The 14,989-nt window shown below is 46.3% G+C and overlaps 1 protein-coding gene across 8 annotated transcripts in view; it reads left to right on the top strand.

Annotated features, from left to right (window-relative positions):
• The window catches only part of KIF21A (kinesin family member 21A), a 719,281-nt gene that overhangs the window by 356,523 nt on the left and 347,769 nt on the right, over positions 1 to 14,989 (top strand). For all 8 annotated transcript variants that reach the window (XM_085654100.1, XM_085654097.1, XM_085654095.1 and 5 more), the window contains 2 exons: positions 7,781 to 7,868; positions 12,975 to 13,104. In XM_085654100.1, coding sequence (XP_085510226.1) covers positions 7,781 to 7,868; positions 12,975 to 13,104 — 218 coding nt within the window. The remainder of the gene's footprint in view (positions 1 to 7,780; positions 7,869 to 12,974; positions 13,105 to 14,989) is intronic.

Below are 14,989 nucleotides of genomic sequence, written 5' to 3'. Positions count from 1 at the left end.
TAAGGTACCCCTGTAAATCGGTATAACTAGAAAGCCTATATTATAGGCAGTATCATGATTACTTTGGTAAAAATGCACTTAAGGGGCAGTAGTGGTCTCTATGGTTCAATGAGTTGGTGCTCATTATGTAAACCTTAATGTACAACCAAGACCTTGTTGAATTCAACATTTCTTGCATAACACATCCACTTGTGCTGTTAACATTTGCTACAAATATGACATAGGTATTGGCAATATTTTAAAGTAGAAAGCACACTCGAATTAAGCTTGGAGTTTTCATGTGACATGGTGTTATTTTGCGGTTACTCCAAATGCATGGTACAGATAGCAGGTCCTATCTCTGTAACAAAAACAATGTAACACATACGTGTAGTATGTCCCTAGGTGCGAAATCTTGTCACATACTTCTCCCTTGCTGGTAAAGTTTTTGTGGAATGTTGGTTTGTGTAACACACATAGTTCAGTGACTGACCCCTCTTCTTTGATTCATAATCAGAATGGACTCTTTAGGCTATGAAATGTTCTAACAGTGTGAGCATTTTTTTCTCATTGCACCTAATGTAGACTCCGTGTTTTCCAATTCTTTTCTTGCTTATGGTAAATAAGTGATGGTAGTACTTCATTGCATAAGTAACATAAAATGTGGCTCATTGTGAAAAACATATGTTCGAGGCATATGAGCTGCACATTACACACTTTTGCATAGATCGCCATCTGGTGTTGGGCCCGGATGTTTGCAGTTTGTTTTTCCTCTTGGAAAGTCTTTGGAAGTCACGAGGTCGGTGACTCCTCCCTTGGATCGTATTGCGCATGGGCTTCGGCTCCATCCTCAGATTGTTTTTTTCCGCCATCGGGCTCGGATGTAATACTTCGCGCTCCGGTTCCGAACATTTCCAGTTCGACGATCGAAGCGGAATCCTCGCTCATCGCGGTATTGTTCAGATCCAGATCTCCTCAATCACCTTCTCTTCGACACATCTTCGATTCCAGTCGTCGACGGCGGCCTTCGGGCCTATCCAAGCTCCGGTCCCGGCTGATGGAAAGAACTCCATTCAAGAAGTGCCCTCGATGTGGGTTCAAATTCCCCCACACCGATCTTCATGAGGTGTGCAACCTCTGCCTCTCCCCTGAACACGAGGCTCGAGACTGTCCCGCCTGCAAGTCTTTCAGATCGAAAAAGACTATTCGAGATCGAAGGGCCAGACGAAACATGGCGCACTCCTCGACCTCCGTTCCAGTCGACATCTTCGGGGACGACGTCGAAGCTCCGGGACAGCAGCACACCGAAGAGGACCTCCTCAGTGCTTCCGAAGCAGACGACTCGGATGTGGAGGACATCACCCCGGCGCAGAGGGTCGTGAGTACTATACCCCCTCCCACACCCGCGCCGACACCCAAAAAGGCTTCGGTCATGCCTTCGCGCCTAGGCAAGACCAGAGACACTGCTTCAAACACCCCACCTTCGGGCCCGGTGAAGAAGCCAAATAAGCCTTCCAAATAAGCCTTCCGGCGGCTCGGGTTCGAGCCAGCCTTCCAGCGGTGCCGAGAAACGCACTTCGGCACCGAAAAAAAAACCGACCTCTACCTCGACACCGACCTCCGCACTGAAGCCCTCGGGGTCGAAACCCAGCCTTTCGGTACCGACCAAACCCCATAAGGCCCTCGGCACCGACACTTCCGCGCCGAAGCCCACCTCGGCGCCGACCAAGAAATCGGAGATTCTCCAAAAAGCACGGCACGGACAAGCCTAAAAAGTCATCGGCCCCGAAACCTTCGGCGCCGACAGAACAAACATTGTCACAGGAACTGTTTACATAGGATCCCTTGCAAAAGACACTTATCAAGGATCCAAAAACTGGACATTTGGCACTCATCTAAAAAGAGACTTTTGGACAAACCGGCTCCGCCTCCACCTCCAAAGAGGAAAGACTCTGCTACCTCCCCTTTCAGAATGCCTTCCCCACCTCCTCCACCTCCTCCACCCTCTCCACCTCTGCCCCCACCTCATCGCTCCCCGACCCTGTCTCCAGACGATGATGATCAGGGGGACCCATATTACGATCCAGGGGATGTGCCACAAGACCCCACCCCTACAGGATCCCCAGACCCATGGGACAACTATAATAGTCCAGACATTCCAGACGTCCCACAAGATGACCTTTACCCGTCCAGGCCATCTCCACCGGAAGACTCATTAGGTTTCCACCACCTACTTCAGAGGGCAGCACATTATCACGGGGTAGAGCTACACACTGACCCGGTAGAGGAGGATTTCCTCCTCGACACCTTTGATACCGCACATAGGTCTACCTCCATACTACCTATGCTCAAGGGGGTAATACAACATGCGCCAGAGGTTTTTAAAGACCCAGTCAGGGCTAGGGTCATTAACCCACGCATAGAGAAAAAGTACAAAGCTGCCCCCACAGATCCTGCCTATATCAAAGGGCCAGCGCCACTAGATTCCCTAGTGGTTTCCACTGCACGGAAGAGGTCAAACTCCCAGGCGTCAGGCGAAGCACCATCACCTGACAAAGAGTCAAAGCTACTAGATGCGTCAGGAAGGCGCACTGCGTCACAGGCAGCCAATATATGGCGTATCGCCAACACTCAAGCGCTATTGGCCAGATACGATAGAGCGCATTATGATGAATTAGAAACCATCATGCACCATCTCCCAGAAAAATACAGAAATAGGGCCAATGAATTAATTCAAGAGGGTAAGACTATAACTAATACCTCTATACGCTGTGCCTTAGACGCAGCAGACAGCCTCCAGGGCCATTAACGCTAGTGTCCTCCTCCGTCGCCATGCTTGGCTGAGAGTTTCAGGCTTTAAACCTGAGGTACAGGCCTCCATCCTAAATCATCCCTTTGACCAATAACAATAAAGGCAGAGGCAAAACAAATACCACCCGCTCTGCCACACCGCCTACCCAATGACTTCCCCCCGCTCCCTCCAGACCATCCCACTCCGGTCGGGGGCAGGCTACAAAATTTCCTTCAGGTCTGGGAGGCCATCACCTCAGACAGATGGGTGACCCAAATTATTCGCTCAGGGTACTGCCTAGAATTGACATCTACCCCCCCAAACATTCCACCCAGGCAATGCCCAATGTCACAAGAACATTCCACATTACTAAAACAGGAGGTAATCTCCCTCCTACAAAAACAGGCAATAGAACAAGTCCCCGCCAATCAGCAAAATTTAGGGGTCTACTCCCTATATTTTCTGATACCAAAAAGAGACGAGACTGTACGACCTATTCTAGATCTCCGGCCTCTAAACACATACATACATTCGGACCATTTTCACATGGTAACACTTCAGCAGGTACTTCCGCTCCTCTCCCAGAACGACTTTCTCACCACACTGGACTTGAAAGACGCATACTTTCACATTCCGGTACACCATGCCCACATAAAGTACCGCAGATTTGTAGTGGACGGGCAACACTACCAGTTCAAGGTGCTCCCATTTGGGGTCACAACAGCACCAAGGGTATTCACCAAGTGCCTAGCGGTAGTGGCGGCACACCTCAGAAGACAGCACATTCATGTCTTCCCATATTTGGACGACTGGCTAATAAAAGCCACGTCCTACAACCAATGTGTACATCACACCGCCACTACAATCCAACTACTTCACCAGCTAGGCTTCACGGTGAACCACCAAAAGTCCCAGCTAACACCATCCCACACAAAACAATACCTCGGTGCATACACACCTCAAAAGCCATAGCCTACCCCAATCCTGCCAGGATTGCAAGCATTCAGGCTTTGCGTCAAAGATTCATACCTCAACACTCTCTCCCAGCAAGAGTGTTTATGCTACTAATAGGGATGATGGCCTCTTGCATTTTCATAGTGCCTCATGCAAGACTCCAGATGCATCCACTCCAAGAGTGCTTAGCGCGCCAATAGAACCAGGCCCAGGGGCAACTGACAGATCTGGTGTTTGTAGACGGTCGCACCCATCGCTCTCTGCAGTGGTGGAACACCACAAATCTTTCCAGAGGTCGACCGTTCCTGGACCCGGTTCCACAAATAATCCTAACAGACGCATCGCTCTCCGGCTGGGAAGCTCATCTATTACACCTCACAGTGCAGGACACATGGACGCCACAACAAAAGTTGCTCCATATCAACCACCTGGAGTTACTGGCAATCTTTCTAGCCCTAAAATCATTTCAGACACAGATTTTAGGCAAGGCAGTCCTTATTCGCACAGACAACATGACGGCCATGTACTACATTAAAAAACACTCTCCACATCTCTCTCAACTAGCACAGAGCATATGGAGATGGGCAATTCCACACAAAATCTTTATCCTAGCCCAACATGTCCCAGGAGTCCAAAACACCATGGCAGATCTGCTCTGCAGACAGACGCAGCAGATCCATGAGTGGGAACTTCACCCACAGGTTCTTCACCTGTTCTTTCAGATGTGGGGGCATCCACAGATAGACCTCTTCGCCACCCACGAAAACAAAAAATGCCCAAACTTCGCCGCCAGATACCCACACCCATTGTCCAAAGGCAATGCGATATGGATGAACTGGTCAGGCAAATTTGCGTACGCCTTTCCACCTCTCCCACTAATTTCACTAGTGGTGCAAAAGCTACAACAGCATTCCCTCACGCTGATCCTAGTAGCTTCAACGTGGGCCAGACAACCGTGGTACACCACGCTGCTGGAACTCTCGGTAGTACCACACCAAAAGCTACACCTCTCACCATGCCTCCTAACCCAGAACCATGGAGAGATCAGACACCCGGACCCAGCTCAGCTCAACCTTGCGATCTGGCTCCTGAGTTCCTAGAATTCGGATACCTTAACCTTCCCCCTGACTGCATGAACGTCATCAGAGAAGCTAGATGCCCTACCACTAGGGCCTGCTACGCTGCAAAGTGGAAAAGATTTGTTGTTTATTGCCATAACAACACAATCAACCCTCTAGACGTATCTATACAGCACATCATATGCTACTTGCTCCATCTACAAAGGTGTAACCTAGCATATACATCCATTCGGTAACACCTCGCAGCAATTGCTGCTTACCTACAGAACAGACAGCACCAATCACTTTTCAGAGTGCCTGCCATTAAAGCCTTCATGGAAGGCCTCAAACGAATAATTCCCCCCAGAGTACCACCTTCACCTGTGTAGAACTTAAATATAGTTCTCACAAGGCTAATGGGACCGCCCTTCGAACCTTTGCATAAATGCGAACTGCAATTTCTCACATGGAAAACAGCTTTTCTTGTAGCCATCACTTCCCTTACAAGCACTTACTATACAAGAACCTTTTCTCCAAATGCTTCAAAACAAGGTTGTTCTCCGTACCAACCCAAAATTCCTACCCAAAGTAATTTCCCCCTTCCATCTAAACCAATCGGTAGAATTACCGGTATTTTTCTCGCAACCTCAAACTGTTGCAGAAAGGGCTCTACACACGCTAGATGTTAAACAGGCCTTACTTTACTATATCCAGTGAACACAACCTTTCAGAAAGACCAAACAACTGTTTGTCTCTTTCTCTCCACCACACAAGGGCAACCCAATCTCAAAATCAGGGATAGCTAGGTGGATTGTAAAATGCATACAGATTTGCTACCACAAAGCAAAACGAACGCTATCTGTTCCCCCTAAAGCCCACTCTACACGAAAGATAGGGGCTTCTATGGCTTTTCTAGGGAACATCCCAGTAGATGATATCTGCAAAGCAGCTACATGGTCAACACCGCACACTTTCACTAAACATTACTGTGTAGATGTGCAAACCAAGCAGCAAGCTAGTGTGGGCCAGGCTGTACTAAAAACACTATTTCAAACCACTGCAACAGATACCGGTGGTCGCCACTAAGGTTGGGAACTGCTATATAGTCTATGCAAAAGTGTGTAATCTGCAGCTCATATGCCTCGAACGGAATATGCTACTTACCAGTATGCATCTGTTCTTGGCATGTAGAGCTGCAGATCTACACACGCCCACCCGCCTCCCCGGCTACCTGTATCTGTTCCAGTCGATCTTATTTAGATACAACACACATGGGTTTCTTCACTGTTATTACTACGCTCCATCTTTCCCTGTTGGCGAAAAACATTCTGAGGATGGAGCCGAAGCCCATGCGCAATACGATCCAAGGGAGGAGTCACCGACCTCGTGACTTCCAAAGACTTTCCAAGAGGAAAAACAAACTGCAAACATCCGGGCCCAACACCAGATGGCGATCTATGCAAAAGTGTGTAGATCTGCAGCTCTACATGCCAAGAACAGATGCATACTGGTAAGTAGCATATTCCTTTTTTCACCTGAACTGTACTGCCTATAAATGTCATGCTGTTGCAAACTAATGGGCATTCTGTAGATATCAGAACTGGAGGTCTACTAGCTCTGTTAATTATGTGCATGTCATCATATTTGTCCGGCTGACCTTGCTGGGGAATATTTCAAGTTCTTATTCTCTATGAATAGAAAAATAGCTTTTTTCATTTTTGCTGGTTCTTTCTTTAGTAGATCTCGTTTGCTTAAAGTCAATGTATTCAACTTGGTTGTGTGTGGCCTAAATATAGATTCACAAACAATGAGATTTTCATTTGTTCGTGAATTAGATTGCAACAATTCCTAATTAGTGGTGCACAATGCTTTTTTCCTCACTGATTTGACAAGATGTTTTAGATATCCTAATCTTTTTTGGTACAGTTTTGTCAAGACACTAGAACTTTTCATATAGTATACAGCAGAGTAACCATGGCTCTAGGGGATGTATAGGGAATTGAAAGTTGGTTCCGCCATTGCCTTCTATTAATGTTTTTTAAATTCTATTTAAGAATTGTTGTTCATTTTAATACTGGCAGTCTGTTCCTTGTACTTGGCATCCTTAGGTTATTGCATAAACTAATTTGCGTACTTGTGATTTAGAGATTCAGCACCTTATTTAATGTTTAGCAGACATCTGTGGCAGAGTACCCTGTCTGCCAAACTGATGGTTAGAATTGGGTGAACTGTTGTTTTTCTGATGGTGGTGCCCCCACTGGCTCTGCCGGTGAAAACCCTCCACACATGGCCTATAGGAGTTGAGGTTATTGGTGCAAGTACATCAGACCTTTCACCCTATTTAGAGGGAACGTTTGATGTATTTTTTTGTTGACAGTCCAGAACAGAGACAAATAATGCAAATGAACCCAACCCCTAATGGAAATATCCCAGGGTCATTAGTATTTAGTTTTTTAAAAAACAAACTCTCACTTTGGGCGTTTAATTGGAAAAGCAAAAACGTTTGGCAAGCATTCAAAACATAGCGGCCGCTCAGCAAACTTTCAGTACCTTTAGAGGAGCCGTGGTGGTGGTGGTTCAATTCGAGCCACAGAGATCTCTGCTAGCCCAACGGAGATCTCTAAATATAGCAGGCCGTAGTCGACCAAAGTCTAAATGAGGCCCTTAATCTTTTGTTCTCAGTTGCATTTTTCATAATTTGGAGTTTCTGTTTGATAATGTTTTTTTAGAATTTTAGTCTGTTTTGGCATTATAATGCATCTCTAATTAGATTTAGTTATTCTTTTAATCATTAATTGTGTAAAAAATAATCTCAAAAGGTCAATATTGACAGAAGCACATTCAGAAAAAATGACTGCTTTGATCAGTCTTTTATAATCTTTTGTATTCTATGCAGAAACTGGGTCTTATAACAATGTAATACATTTAAGAAATATGGTAATATTGAAATGTATTGCAATTTATGAAATTGTAAGTATTGCATTTATGTTTCTTTTAGTGTTGTGAAAGATGATAATACAGATACTGAGCAAGAAAAATCTGAGGAAAAAGGAATTTCTGAAAGAAAAAACCGTGACTTGATGGTTGTAAGTGAAAATGAGACCACATTTACTCTCATATGAGACTGTTAGAACCACGTAATATATGATGATGAGGCCTGATTTATTTTGTATTTTAACCATTAATCGTTAGTGATGATGATTCTTAATTAATGATATTCCAGCAAATGTTTAAATCTGACATTGACAAACTAAATTGTGCATATTTGAGTCATATCTTATCTAGAATTATGTTGATTGTGGCACCTTCTGTCTTATGAGAATCAAATGGTAAGAACTTGATAAAAATATTTTAGACAAAATATCTTGAATATCCGGTCACCCAAAGCTAGTCAAAAAAAGACAAAGTACAACTTCTTAGACAGTGCAGCTGTCTGATTTCAACTTTTGCTCTGACAACAATCTCAGAGAAAAATGACAAGAATCATGTTTTCACATCAACAAATTGTCCACCTTTCCATGCAAGTGAAAGGGCCCCAATCTTTGAAGTCTTTATCATATCACTTAGGGGCTGATTATGATGCATTAGGAAATGGCTCCGACCGTCAGTCGGAGTCCTTTCTGACGCATCGTAATCAGTTGGTCGGATTCCTTTCCGACCAACCCATTTGGATGGTGTTGGTCAGAAAAGGATCCGACCGGTCATGCCAAATGCCATCCGACGGGCTCGTAGACAGTCGGAATGACTTCAGTAATCCCAAGGGCGTCTCATTCTGCCCGAGGGATTACAATGTCAGATTCCGACAGCCTTTCTGTGCCGGCCTTTCGGACACAGAAAGGCTGTCGGAAGTCGACTTTTGGGGCTACCTGCAGGGCCCCCATGGGTGCGCTGCCTCTGTTTGGTGGCTGAGGGGGTTCCTATGGTGCCTCCCTGTTGATCCCTGCAGCGCTTTGTTTTACAATGAGAGCATGCATTATGGTCGGAATGCATGCTCCCATTGTAAAGAATAGGAGTGTGACCCAAACACTGTTCAGTTGCATCCTAATTACCGCCGACAGGAGGTTGGGCGATCCCAAGGCCGAAACGATTTTGGGCGGACTTAAGTCTGCCTGACATCGTAATTAGGCGCTTAGTGTCAGAAGCAATATTTTTCCATTACTAGTATTTTAAAGAATTGTTTCACTATATTCATGGAGTGGCTTTCGTGTTTTTCAATGATTAAGCAATTGCAGGTTTTTCTCTATGTATTATTTAAGGCAGCTGTCATGCTCTTGATTCAGTTCACACCTTAGTCAGGACTACTCAAAGTTTTAGTTTAGTATTTTCTTACATCTGTGAAAGACAACTTTCCAAAATAGTTAAAACAAATACAAGTGAATGAAGTAGTCCACCATGCCCTTGTGCAGCTGTATATCTACTTGAAGGCTAGATGCCAGGGAAAATGGTGGCAGAGATTCATGCTGCTGCCTCAATTATTGAAAAGTTATCCCACCTGGTACATAATTCTTTTGCACCTTGCGTCTCCATGAGGTAGTGCTGCTATATTGTGTTCCTACAGGTGCCTCAGAAATGTATTTTGGTGTGTTTTGTTGGTTCCATGATATAGAATGACCTATGTAAAAGTAGATTCTGATGGTTTAGTCTCAGATTCCTTGCCTTTTGAATTACCTTAGGTGCCAGACTTTCACTGGAAAACTTTCTGCATTAGCTCCTGCTTGCTGGAAGTGAACTACCTCTAGATAGGATGACACAGAGCCTCATAGAGGCTCAAATCCTGCACACTGATATCAGTTCTTCTTTTTTCACGCACCAGAGCTCAGCTCCCAACTTTTTGTGTTCTAGTGAATTTTACCAAATTCTGTTTTTGAGAAGGGCATTGATGTGTTGCCCTAACACTTGGGGATTTTAGCTGTGCTGCTCCTCTCTGAAGCAGATGCTGGTCACTGACACACATGACCTGTCTTGGCTCCAGACATAAGTTCAAGTCCTGAGACAGATGTTAACTGATGCATCTAAAGGCCATCAGGGAGCGCAAAGCCAAGATTTACCTTGCAGAGCACGAGAATCAAGGCTAGACCTGCTCAAAGTTCTTATGCCATTTCCGATGGCCTTTCTTTGATAAGTCAGTTATAAAAACTAATCTTGACGCAAGGCAAGTGAGCTTCTACTCTATCCCGTCACTTCCAGTATAGAGATTGAGATCCCATTCTGCGGTAGGAGCTGATGGAACCTGCCTTCACAAGGTAATGCTGCAGTTATTTCAGACTGTTCTGAGTCTCTCTGGCATGCCTTCGAACCCCTTGGATCTTGACTTGTAGCTGGACTTTCTTCAGCAGGTCTTCCCAGTGCCAACTGAATCAGTTTGGCTTCAGCTAGGGCTCCTGCTGCCTTCTGTCTGGGTCTCAGGTCCTTTTCCGCAGGCACAACCGGTTATGTCCAGCTTGGCATCAGTTCTAGTGTCTGTACATATTCCACTCTTGGATCCAGAATCGACTTAAGTGACATCTTGGCTTATGACATGCTACAAAATAATGCATGTGCAGGCTCAGGAAAATTCCCCTACTGTTCACTTGAGTTGTCAGAAGTGCTATCCGAAATTGAAAGCCATTTTCATTTCTGACTGATGTTTTCCAGGGGCTGGAACATGTTCTCCACATTAAAGATGATGATGAGGAGGAGGTGGACAATTTACTCTCCCATCATTATACTGATGCTTGCCTCTGCCTACACCTTCAGAATCCCAGTAGTGTGAACATTTAGCCTGAAACAGAATTGGATTATCCCTTGGGGCCTCTGCGAAGCAGAGTCCCTCAGCTTTGGGCTGGCTCCATATTACATTACTGGAGGTGGAGGTCATTTGTCTGGCCCTGAAGACCTTCCTACCGTCATTCAAAAGGGAATCTGGTGCAGGATCTTATTGACACAACCACCTAAAAGTGGGACTGCAGCAAACAGGTTGTAGTGGTGCCAGTTTGCATTGTGCCTCTGGATGTGACAAGAGCACCAGAACATTTTTCTGAGCACTAGCCACCTAGCAGGCTCCCTGAGTGCCAGAGAGTGGACAAATTGAGCTGGTGGTGTTAGGCCGATTACAAGTAACGTCTGCATCTCAAGATGGCGCAGGATCTCTTCCACCACCAGGGAAAACCCTGCCTAGATCATTTTGCCACTATCGACAACACTCTGTGTCAATGACTTTGAGTTCGATTTTCCACATTGGAGTTTCCGCTAGGACACTAATTAGGAAGCACTTTTCTACTAGAAGGAACAAAGGACTCCTGTACTCCTTCCTGCTGTTGCCTCTCCAGTCCTGTGTTCTGAAGAAGATCAAGAAAGACCAGGCCCAAGTCATCCTGGTTGCCCCAGATAAAGACAGGAGAGTGCGGAACATGGAACTCCTGAGCATGAGCATCCTTCTTCCAATATAGCTATCAGTTTGGTGGGTCCTCCTGTGCTGTCACTCAGCAGGGCAGAATCTTCCATCAGATTTCGCACAACTTACTGCTCCATGTAGGAAGATTCAGCAGCAGCAGTTAAAGGCTTTTGTTCTTCCAACTGAGGTGCTAGATGTCATATACGCTGCCAGAAGCATCTCCACAATATCAGTCTATGCTGGGCGCTTAGATAAGGTTGTATTCTGGTATGGTTCCCATGATGCTGACCCTTTGCAGGTAAATTTGTTGGACGTCCTTTTGTATGTTTTGTTTTTAACTCAGCTCAACGGAAGTATGCATTGCAAAAAGTTATTTGTTAGCCTTTTTGGTCTTGCTGCACTTGTCGTGCCAAACAGCCTTATTTACATCACTGACCCCTTTCCACATGAATTTGTGGGACGTCCTTTTGTATGTTTTGTCTTTAGCTCCGCAAAGCCTTGAAGTGGGCATTTCAAAAAGTTTATTGATAGCCTTTTTGGTCTTACTGCATTTGTCGGGCCAAGCAGCCTTATTTACATCACTTGTGATGATGTTTGACACACATGGTCCATCCAAAACTATTTGTGATTCCTCAGTGTGATCTTATTTGATCTTACCGTTCCTCATGTATACGCCTTCCTATGCATAGCTGATCACTGCGTCTTCTTACATTGAAGACTGCTATCCTCATTGTCATTATGTGAGCTCTTCTAATGATTGAACTGCAGGCACTATCAGTGCAACCGCCCTACGCCATTTTTTCCCCCAGACACACTGGTACAGCTCACTCGGATGGCCTTCTTACCAAAGTTGTGACTTCTTTCCATGTTGGACAGTCCTCTCTACCCCATTCTTTGTTCCCCTCCACCCCTCTAAACAAGAGAGACTCCATTGGTTGGACCCCAGGGCTTTAAGCTTTTACATAGATCATTCCAAGGACCATTGAGTGGCCGATTAACTTTTTGTGGTGTTCTCTGACTCAAAAATCTGCTATTCACTGGCCAAAAAGTGGTCCCAGAATGTTTTTGAGTCCATTCCACTAGAGCCAAGACTTTTACCATTGATTTGGTGGTGGGAGATGCCTGTCTTTGATATGTGCTGGGCTGCAATATGGGTTTTGGTAATACGTTTACAGAGCAGACCTAGACAGCCAGGTACAGCAGGGAAAGACACTTGTCCCGCTCGAATCAGTACCTTAAGAAGATACTGCTTTGGTATCTATTCGAAGGTGATGAATCCACAGTTAGAAACCTCGATCTGAAGAACAATTACGTACCCTTGATATCTCTCCATCTGGGGTACTCTATCAAACCCAGAGATCCTTACTGCATTTTAACTTCTCCATTTTGTGGTGTGGCCTCTTTTTAACACTCAAAAAGATACCAAGTTAGTATTTAGCGCATTGTTACCAGCAGTTGTTCACGTCGCGCGTCTAAAGGCTGTGTGGTCTGTTGTCAGCAATGAGACAAACAACGCCACCTAGCGACTCAGGAGCACTGCTACGAAAAATCTCTAGTGCCTGGAGATGCTCTAAAATTAGCCATCCACAGTTAAATAAAGTATCCAGCATGAAGGGCATGACTGAAGTTCAGGAACTTGCTCTTTTTTACATTTAAGAAGCGGATTACGTTGTATGGTTGATTTTTTTTTTTTTACTTTTCTTTTTTTATATTCTTTTTTAGAAAATGAATCACATTTAAATTGTTTTATTAGAGAGTGTTGAAGAACAACTTCACAATTGAAAATGTTCATAATCTGTTTATCCTTTTTTTTTTAAAGGAGGAAGGCCAGGAACTTAGTGAACATGAAGTGGAAGAGGAGGAGGAGGAAGAAGAAGAAGAAGAGGAGGAGGATGAGTTGGAAGTTGTTGAAAGCTCAGATGATTCAGATTCTGAATCTGATGAAAAAGGTTCTGTTAACTATACTGTATTGGTTGTTTTGACATTTTAAAATCTTTCATTTTGGAGTTCCTCTACTGAGTCCTTTTCCATTATCCTAGGTTCCTTTTCTGAACTGCATGTTTTGTTAAGTTTGTTCATTTGGTTGAAGTAGGTAATTTCTGGAAACACTCACATCTTTTGTTATCATTGTACCTGAAAAATCATCATCACATACTCCTCTGCCTCTGAGGCTTGAGAATGCTCACTACTGCTAACCGATCGCCAGTCATGACCCATATTCTACCCTTTGATACCATGGGCCCTATTCTCCCGGTTTATATCAGATTTTGCACTTTCCGCTCATTCCTTTTGTGTTATCCCTACTTTCTATCTGCCAGTCTTCATTGAAATAAACATTTGCATTAAAGTTAGGGTTTAGTATCTGAAAGAGACACGTTAGTATAGATTCCTTACCTTAGAATATCCCCAGGCGTCAGACTGTATCCAGAAAGTTTTTTTTCTCGTTAGCAGTACCTCTGCGCATCAGTAGGAGGCATCGTGCGGCTCCTCGTCCGTCGCTGGCGTCGTATGCGCCGAGATGACGTCATGTAGACTACTTAGGCGCCACCCATGTGCGCTGACGTCCGTTCTTCCTTTTTCCGGCCAGTAAGCGCATATACGGGAAGAGCACGTACCTTAGTCACTTTTTTTTGTCTTTCTGAGACTTTTTGTCTCCTGTAAGTTTGAGTTTGGTGCCGCAGGGATGCCTGGTTTGTGGGGCCTCCCGGCGCAATATGTCTGTGGCGGACCCCCACGACTTCTGTCTCTACTGCCTGGAGAGCGACCACGACTCCCGGGCCTGCATGGACTGTTTGGCCATGGCCCGAAGGCCTTGGGGGAGCGGCGCCGGAAGCTGTTTGAGGTCCGGCACTCGTACCCCCACCGTTCACGGTCCAGGGGCCGTTCCAGGGAACGCTCGCGGGGTCACCATCATCGCTCCACAGGCTCCAAGTCTTCACCCTTGGGTTCGGGCAAGAGACGACACAAAAAGAAGTTGAAGAAGCGTTGTCGCTCTCCGACGTCCCCCCGTCGATCCCCGGATGGGGACAAGGGGGACAGGAGTTCTGCCCCTGTGGCTCCTTTGGTGCCCGGGAGTCCCGTGGCCTACCCACCTTTCCCGGGTCCGTCGGCGACTCCCGCTTAGGTGCAAGAATTTCTTGCCATCTTGGACTGCCTGTTTAGGCCTCTGGCTTCCACTGGCGCGCCCTCTGGCACCGCGGTCCCGTGTCAGGATCCTGTCGGGCCATCGGCGGCTCTGGCACCGCTGGATTCTGAAACGCTGGCTCCGGCCACGGCGCCACAAGGTCTCGCGCTGCCGATTCCGGCCCCAGCGCCGCCTTCGGCTCCGCCTCTGGCGCTGTAGTGGGTACCATTTGTCCCGCCCCTGCCCAGGTTCTCGGACACTTTTGTCACTACCTGGGATCCACACTGGGACATGGCGCCGGTTCGGCCCTGTCCGGCGTCATTTGTTCCTTCCCTGATCCCTGCCCTGCCGCCGCAGCCTGTCCCGCATGCGGCTGAGGTGGAGGATGACTGGGAGGGGTCTGAGGACCCTCTTGCTCGTCAGTGTGACTCCGAGCAGGACTGGGCGGACGAGTTAGACAAGGCCGGCGGCCTCGATCTCTCCTCTGACCCGGGATTTGCCTCTCCTCCGCCTACCATGGAGGAGGGCGCCTCGTACACGATGGTGCTTCGTCGGGCCGCTGAGGTCCTCCACCTTGACCTCCCTACGGTGGCCCTGAAGACTAATCTCCTCACTGAGGTGCTCCAGACGGCGTCCACTTCGTTGGAGCCCCTGCTGCCATTTAACAACGCCCTCACGGACATTTTGCTGGGCACTTACTCGCGGCCTGC

This window comes from Triturus cristatus, chromosome 4_1 (genome assembly GCF_964204655.1).
Source record: "Triturus cristatus chromosome 4_1, aTriCri1.1, whole genome shotgun sequence".
Taxonomy (NCBI): Eukaryota; Metazoa; Chordata; class Amphibia; order Caudata; family Salamandridae; genus Triturus; species Triturus cristatus.
The sequence above is the reverse complement of the archived record's forward strand: the minus strand, read 5'-3'. Positions and strand labels throughout refer to the sequence as shown.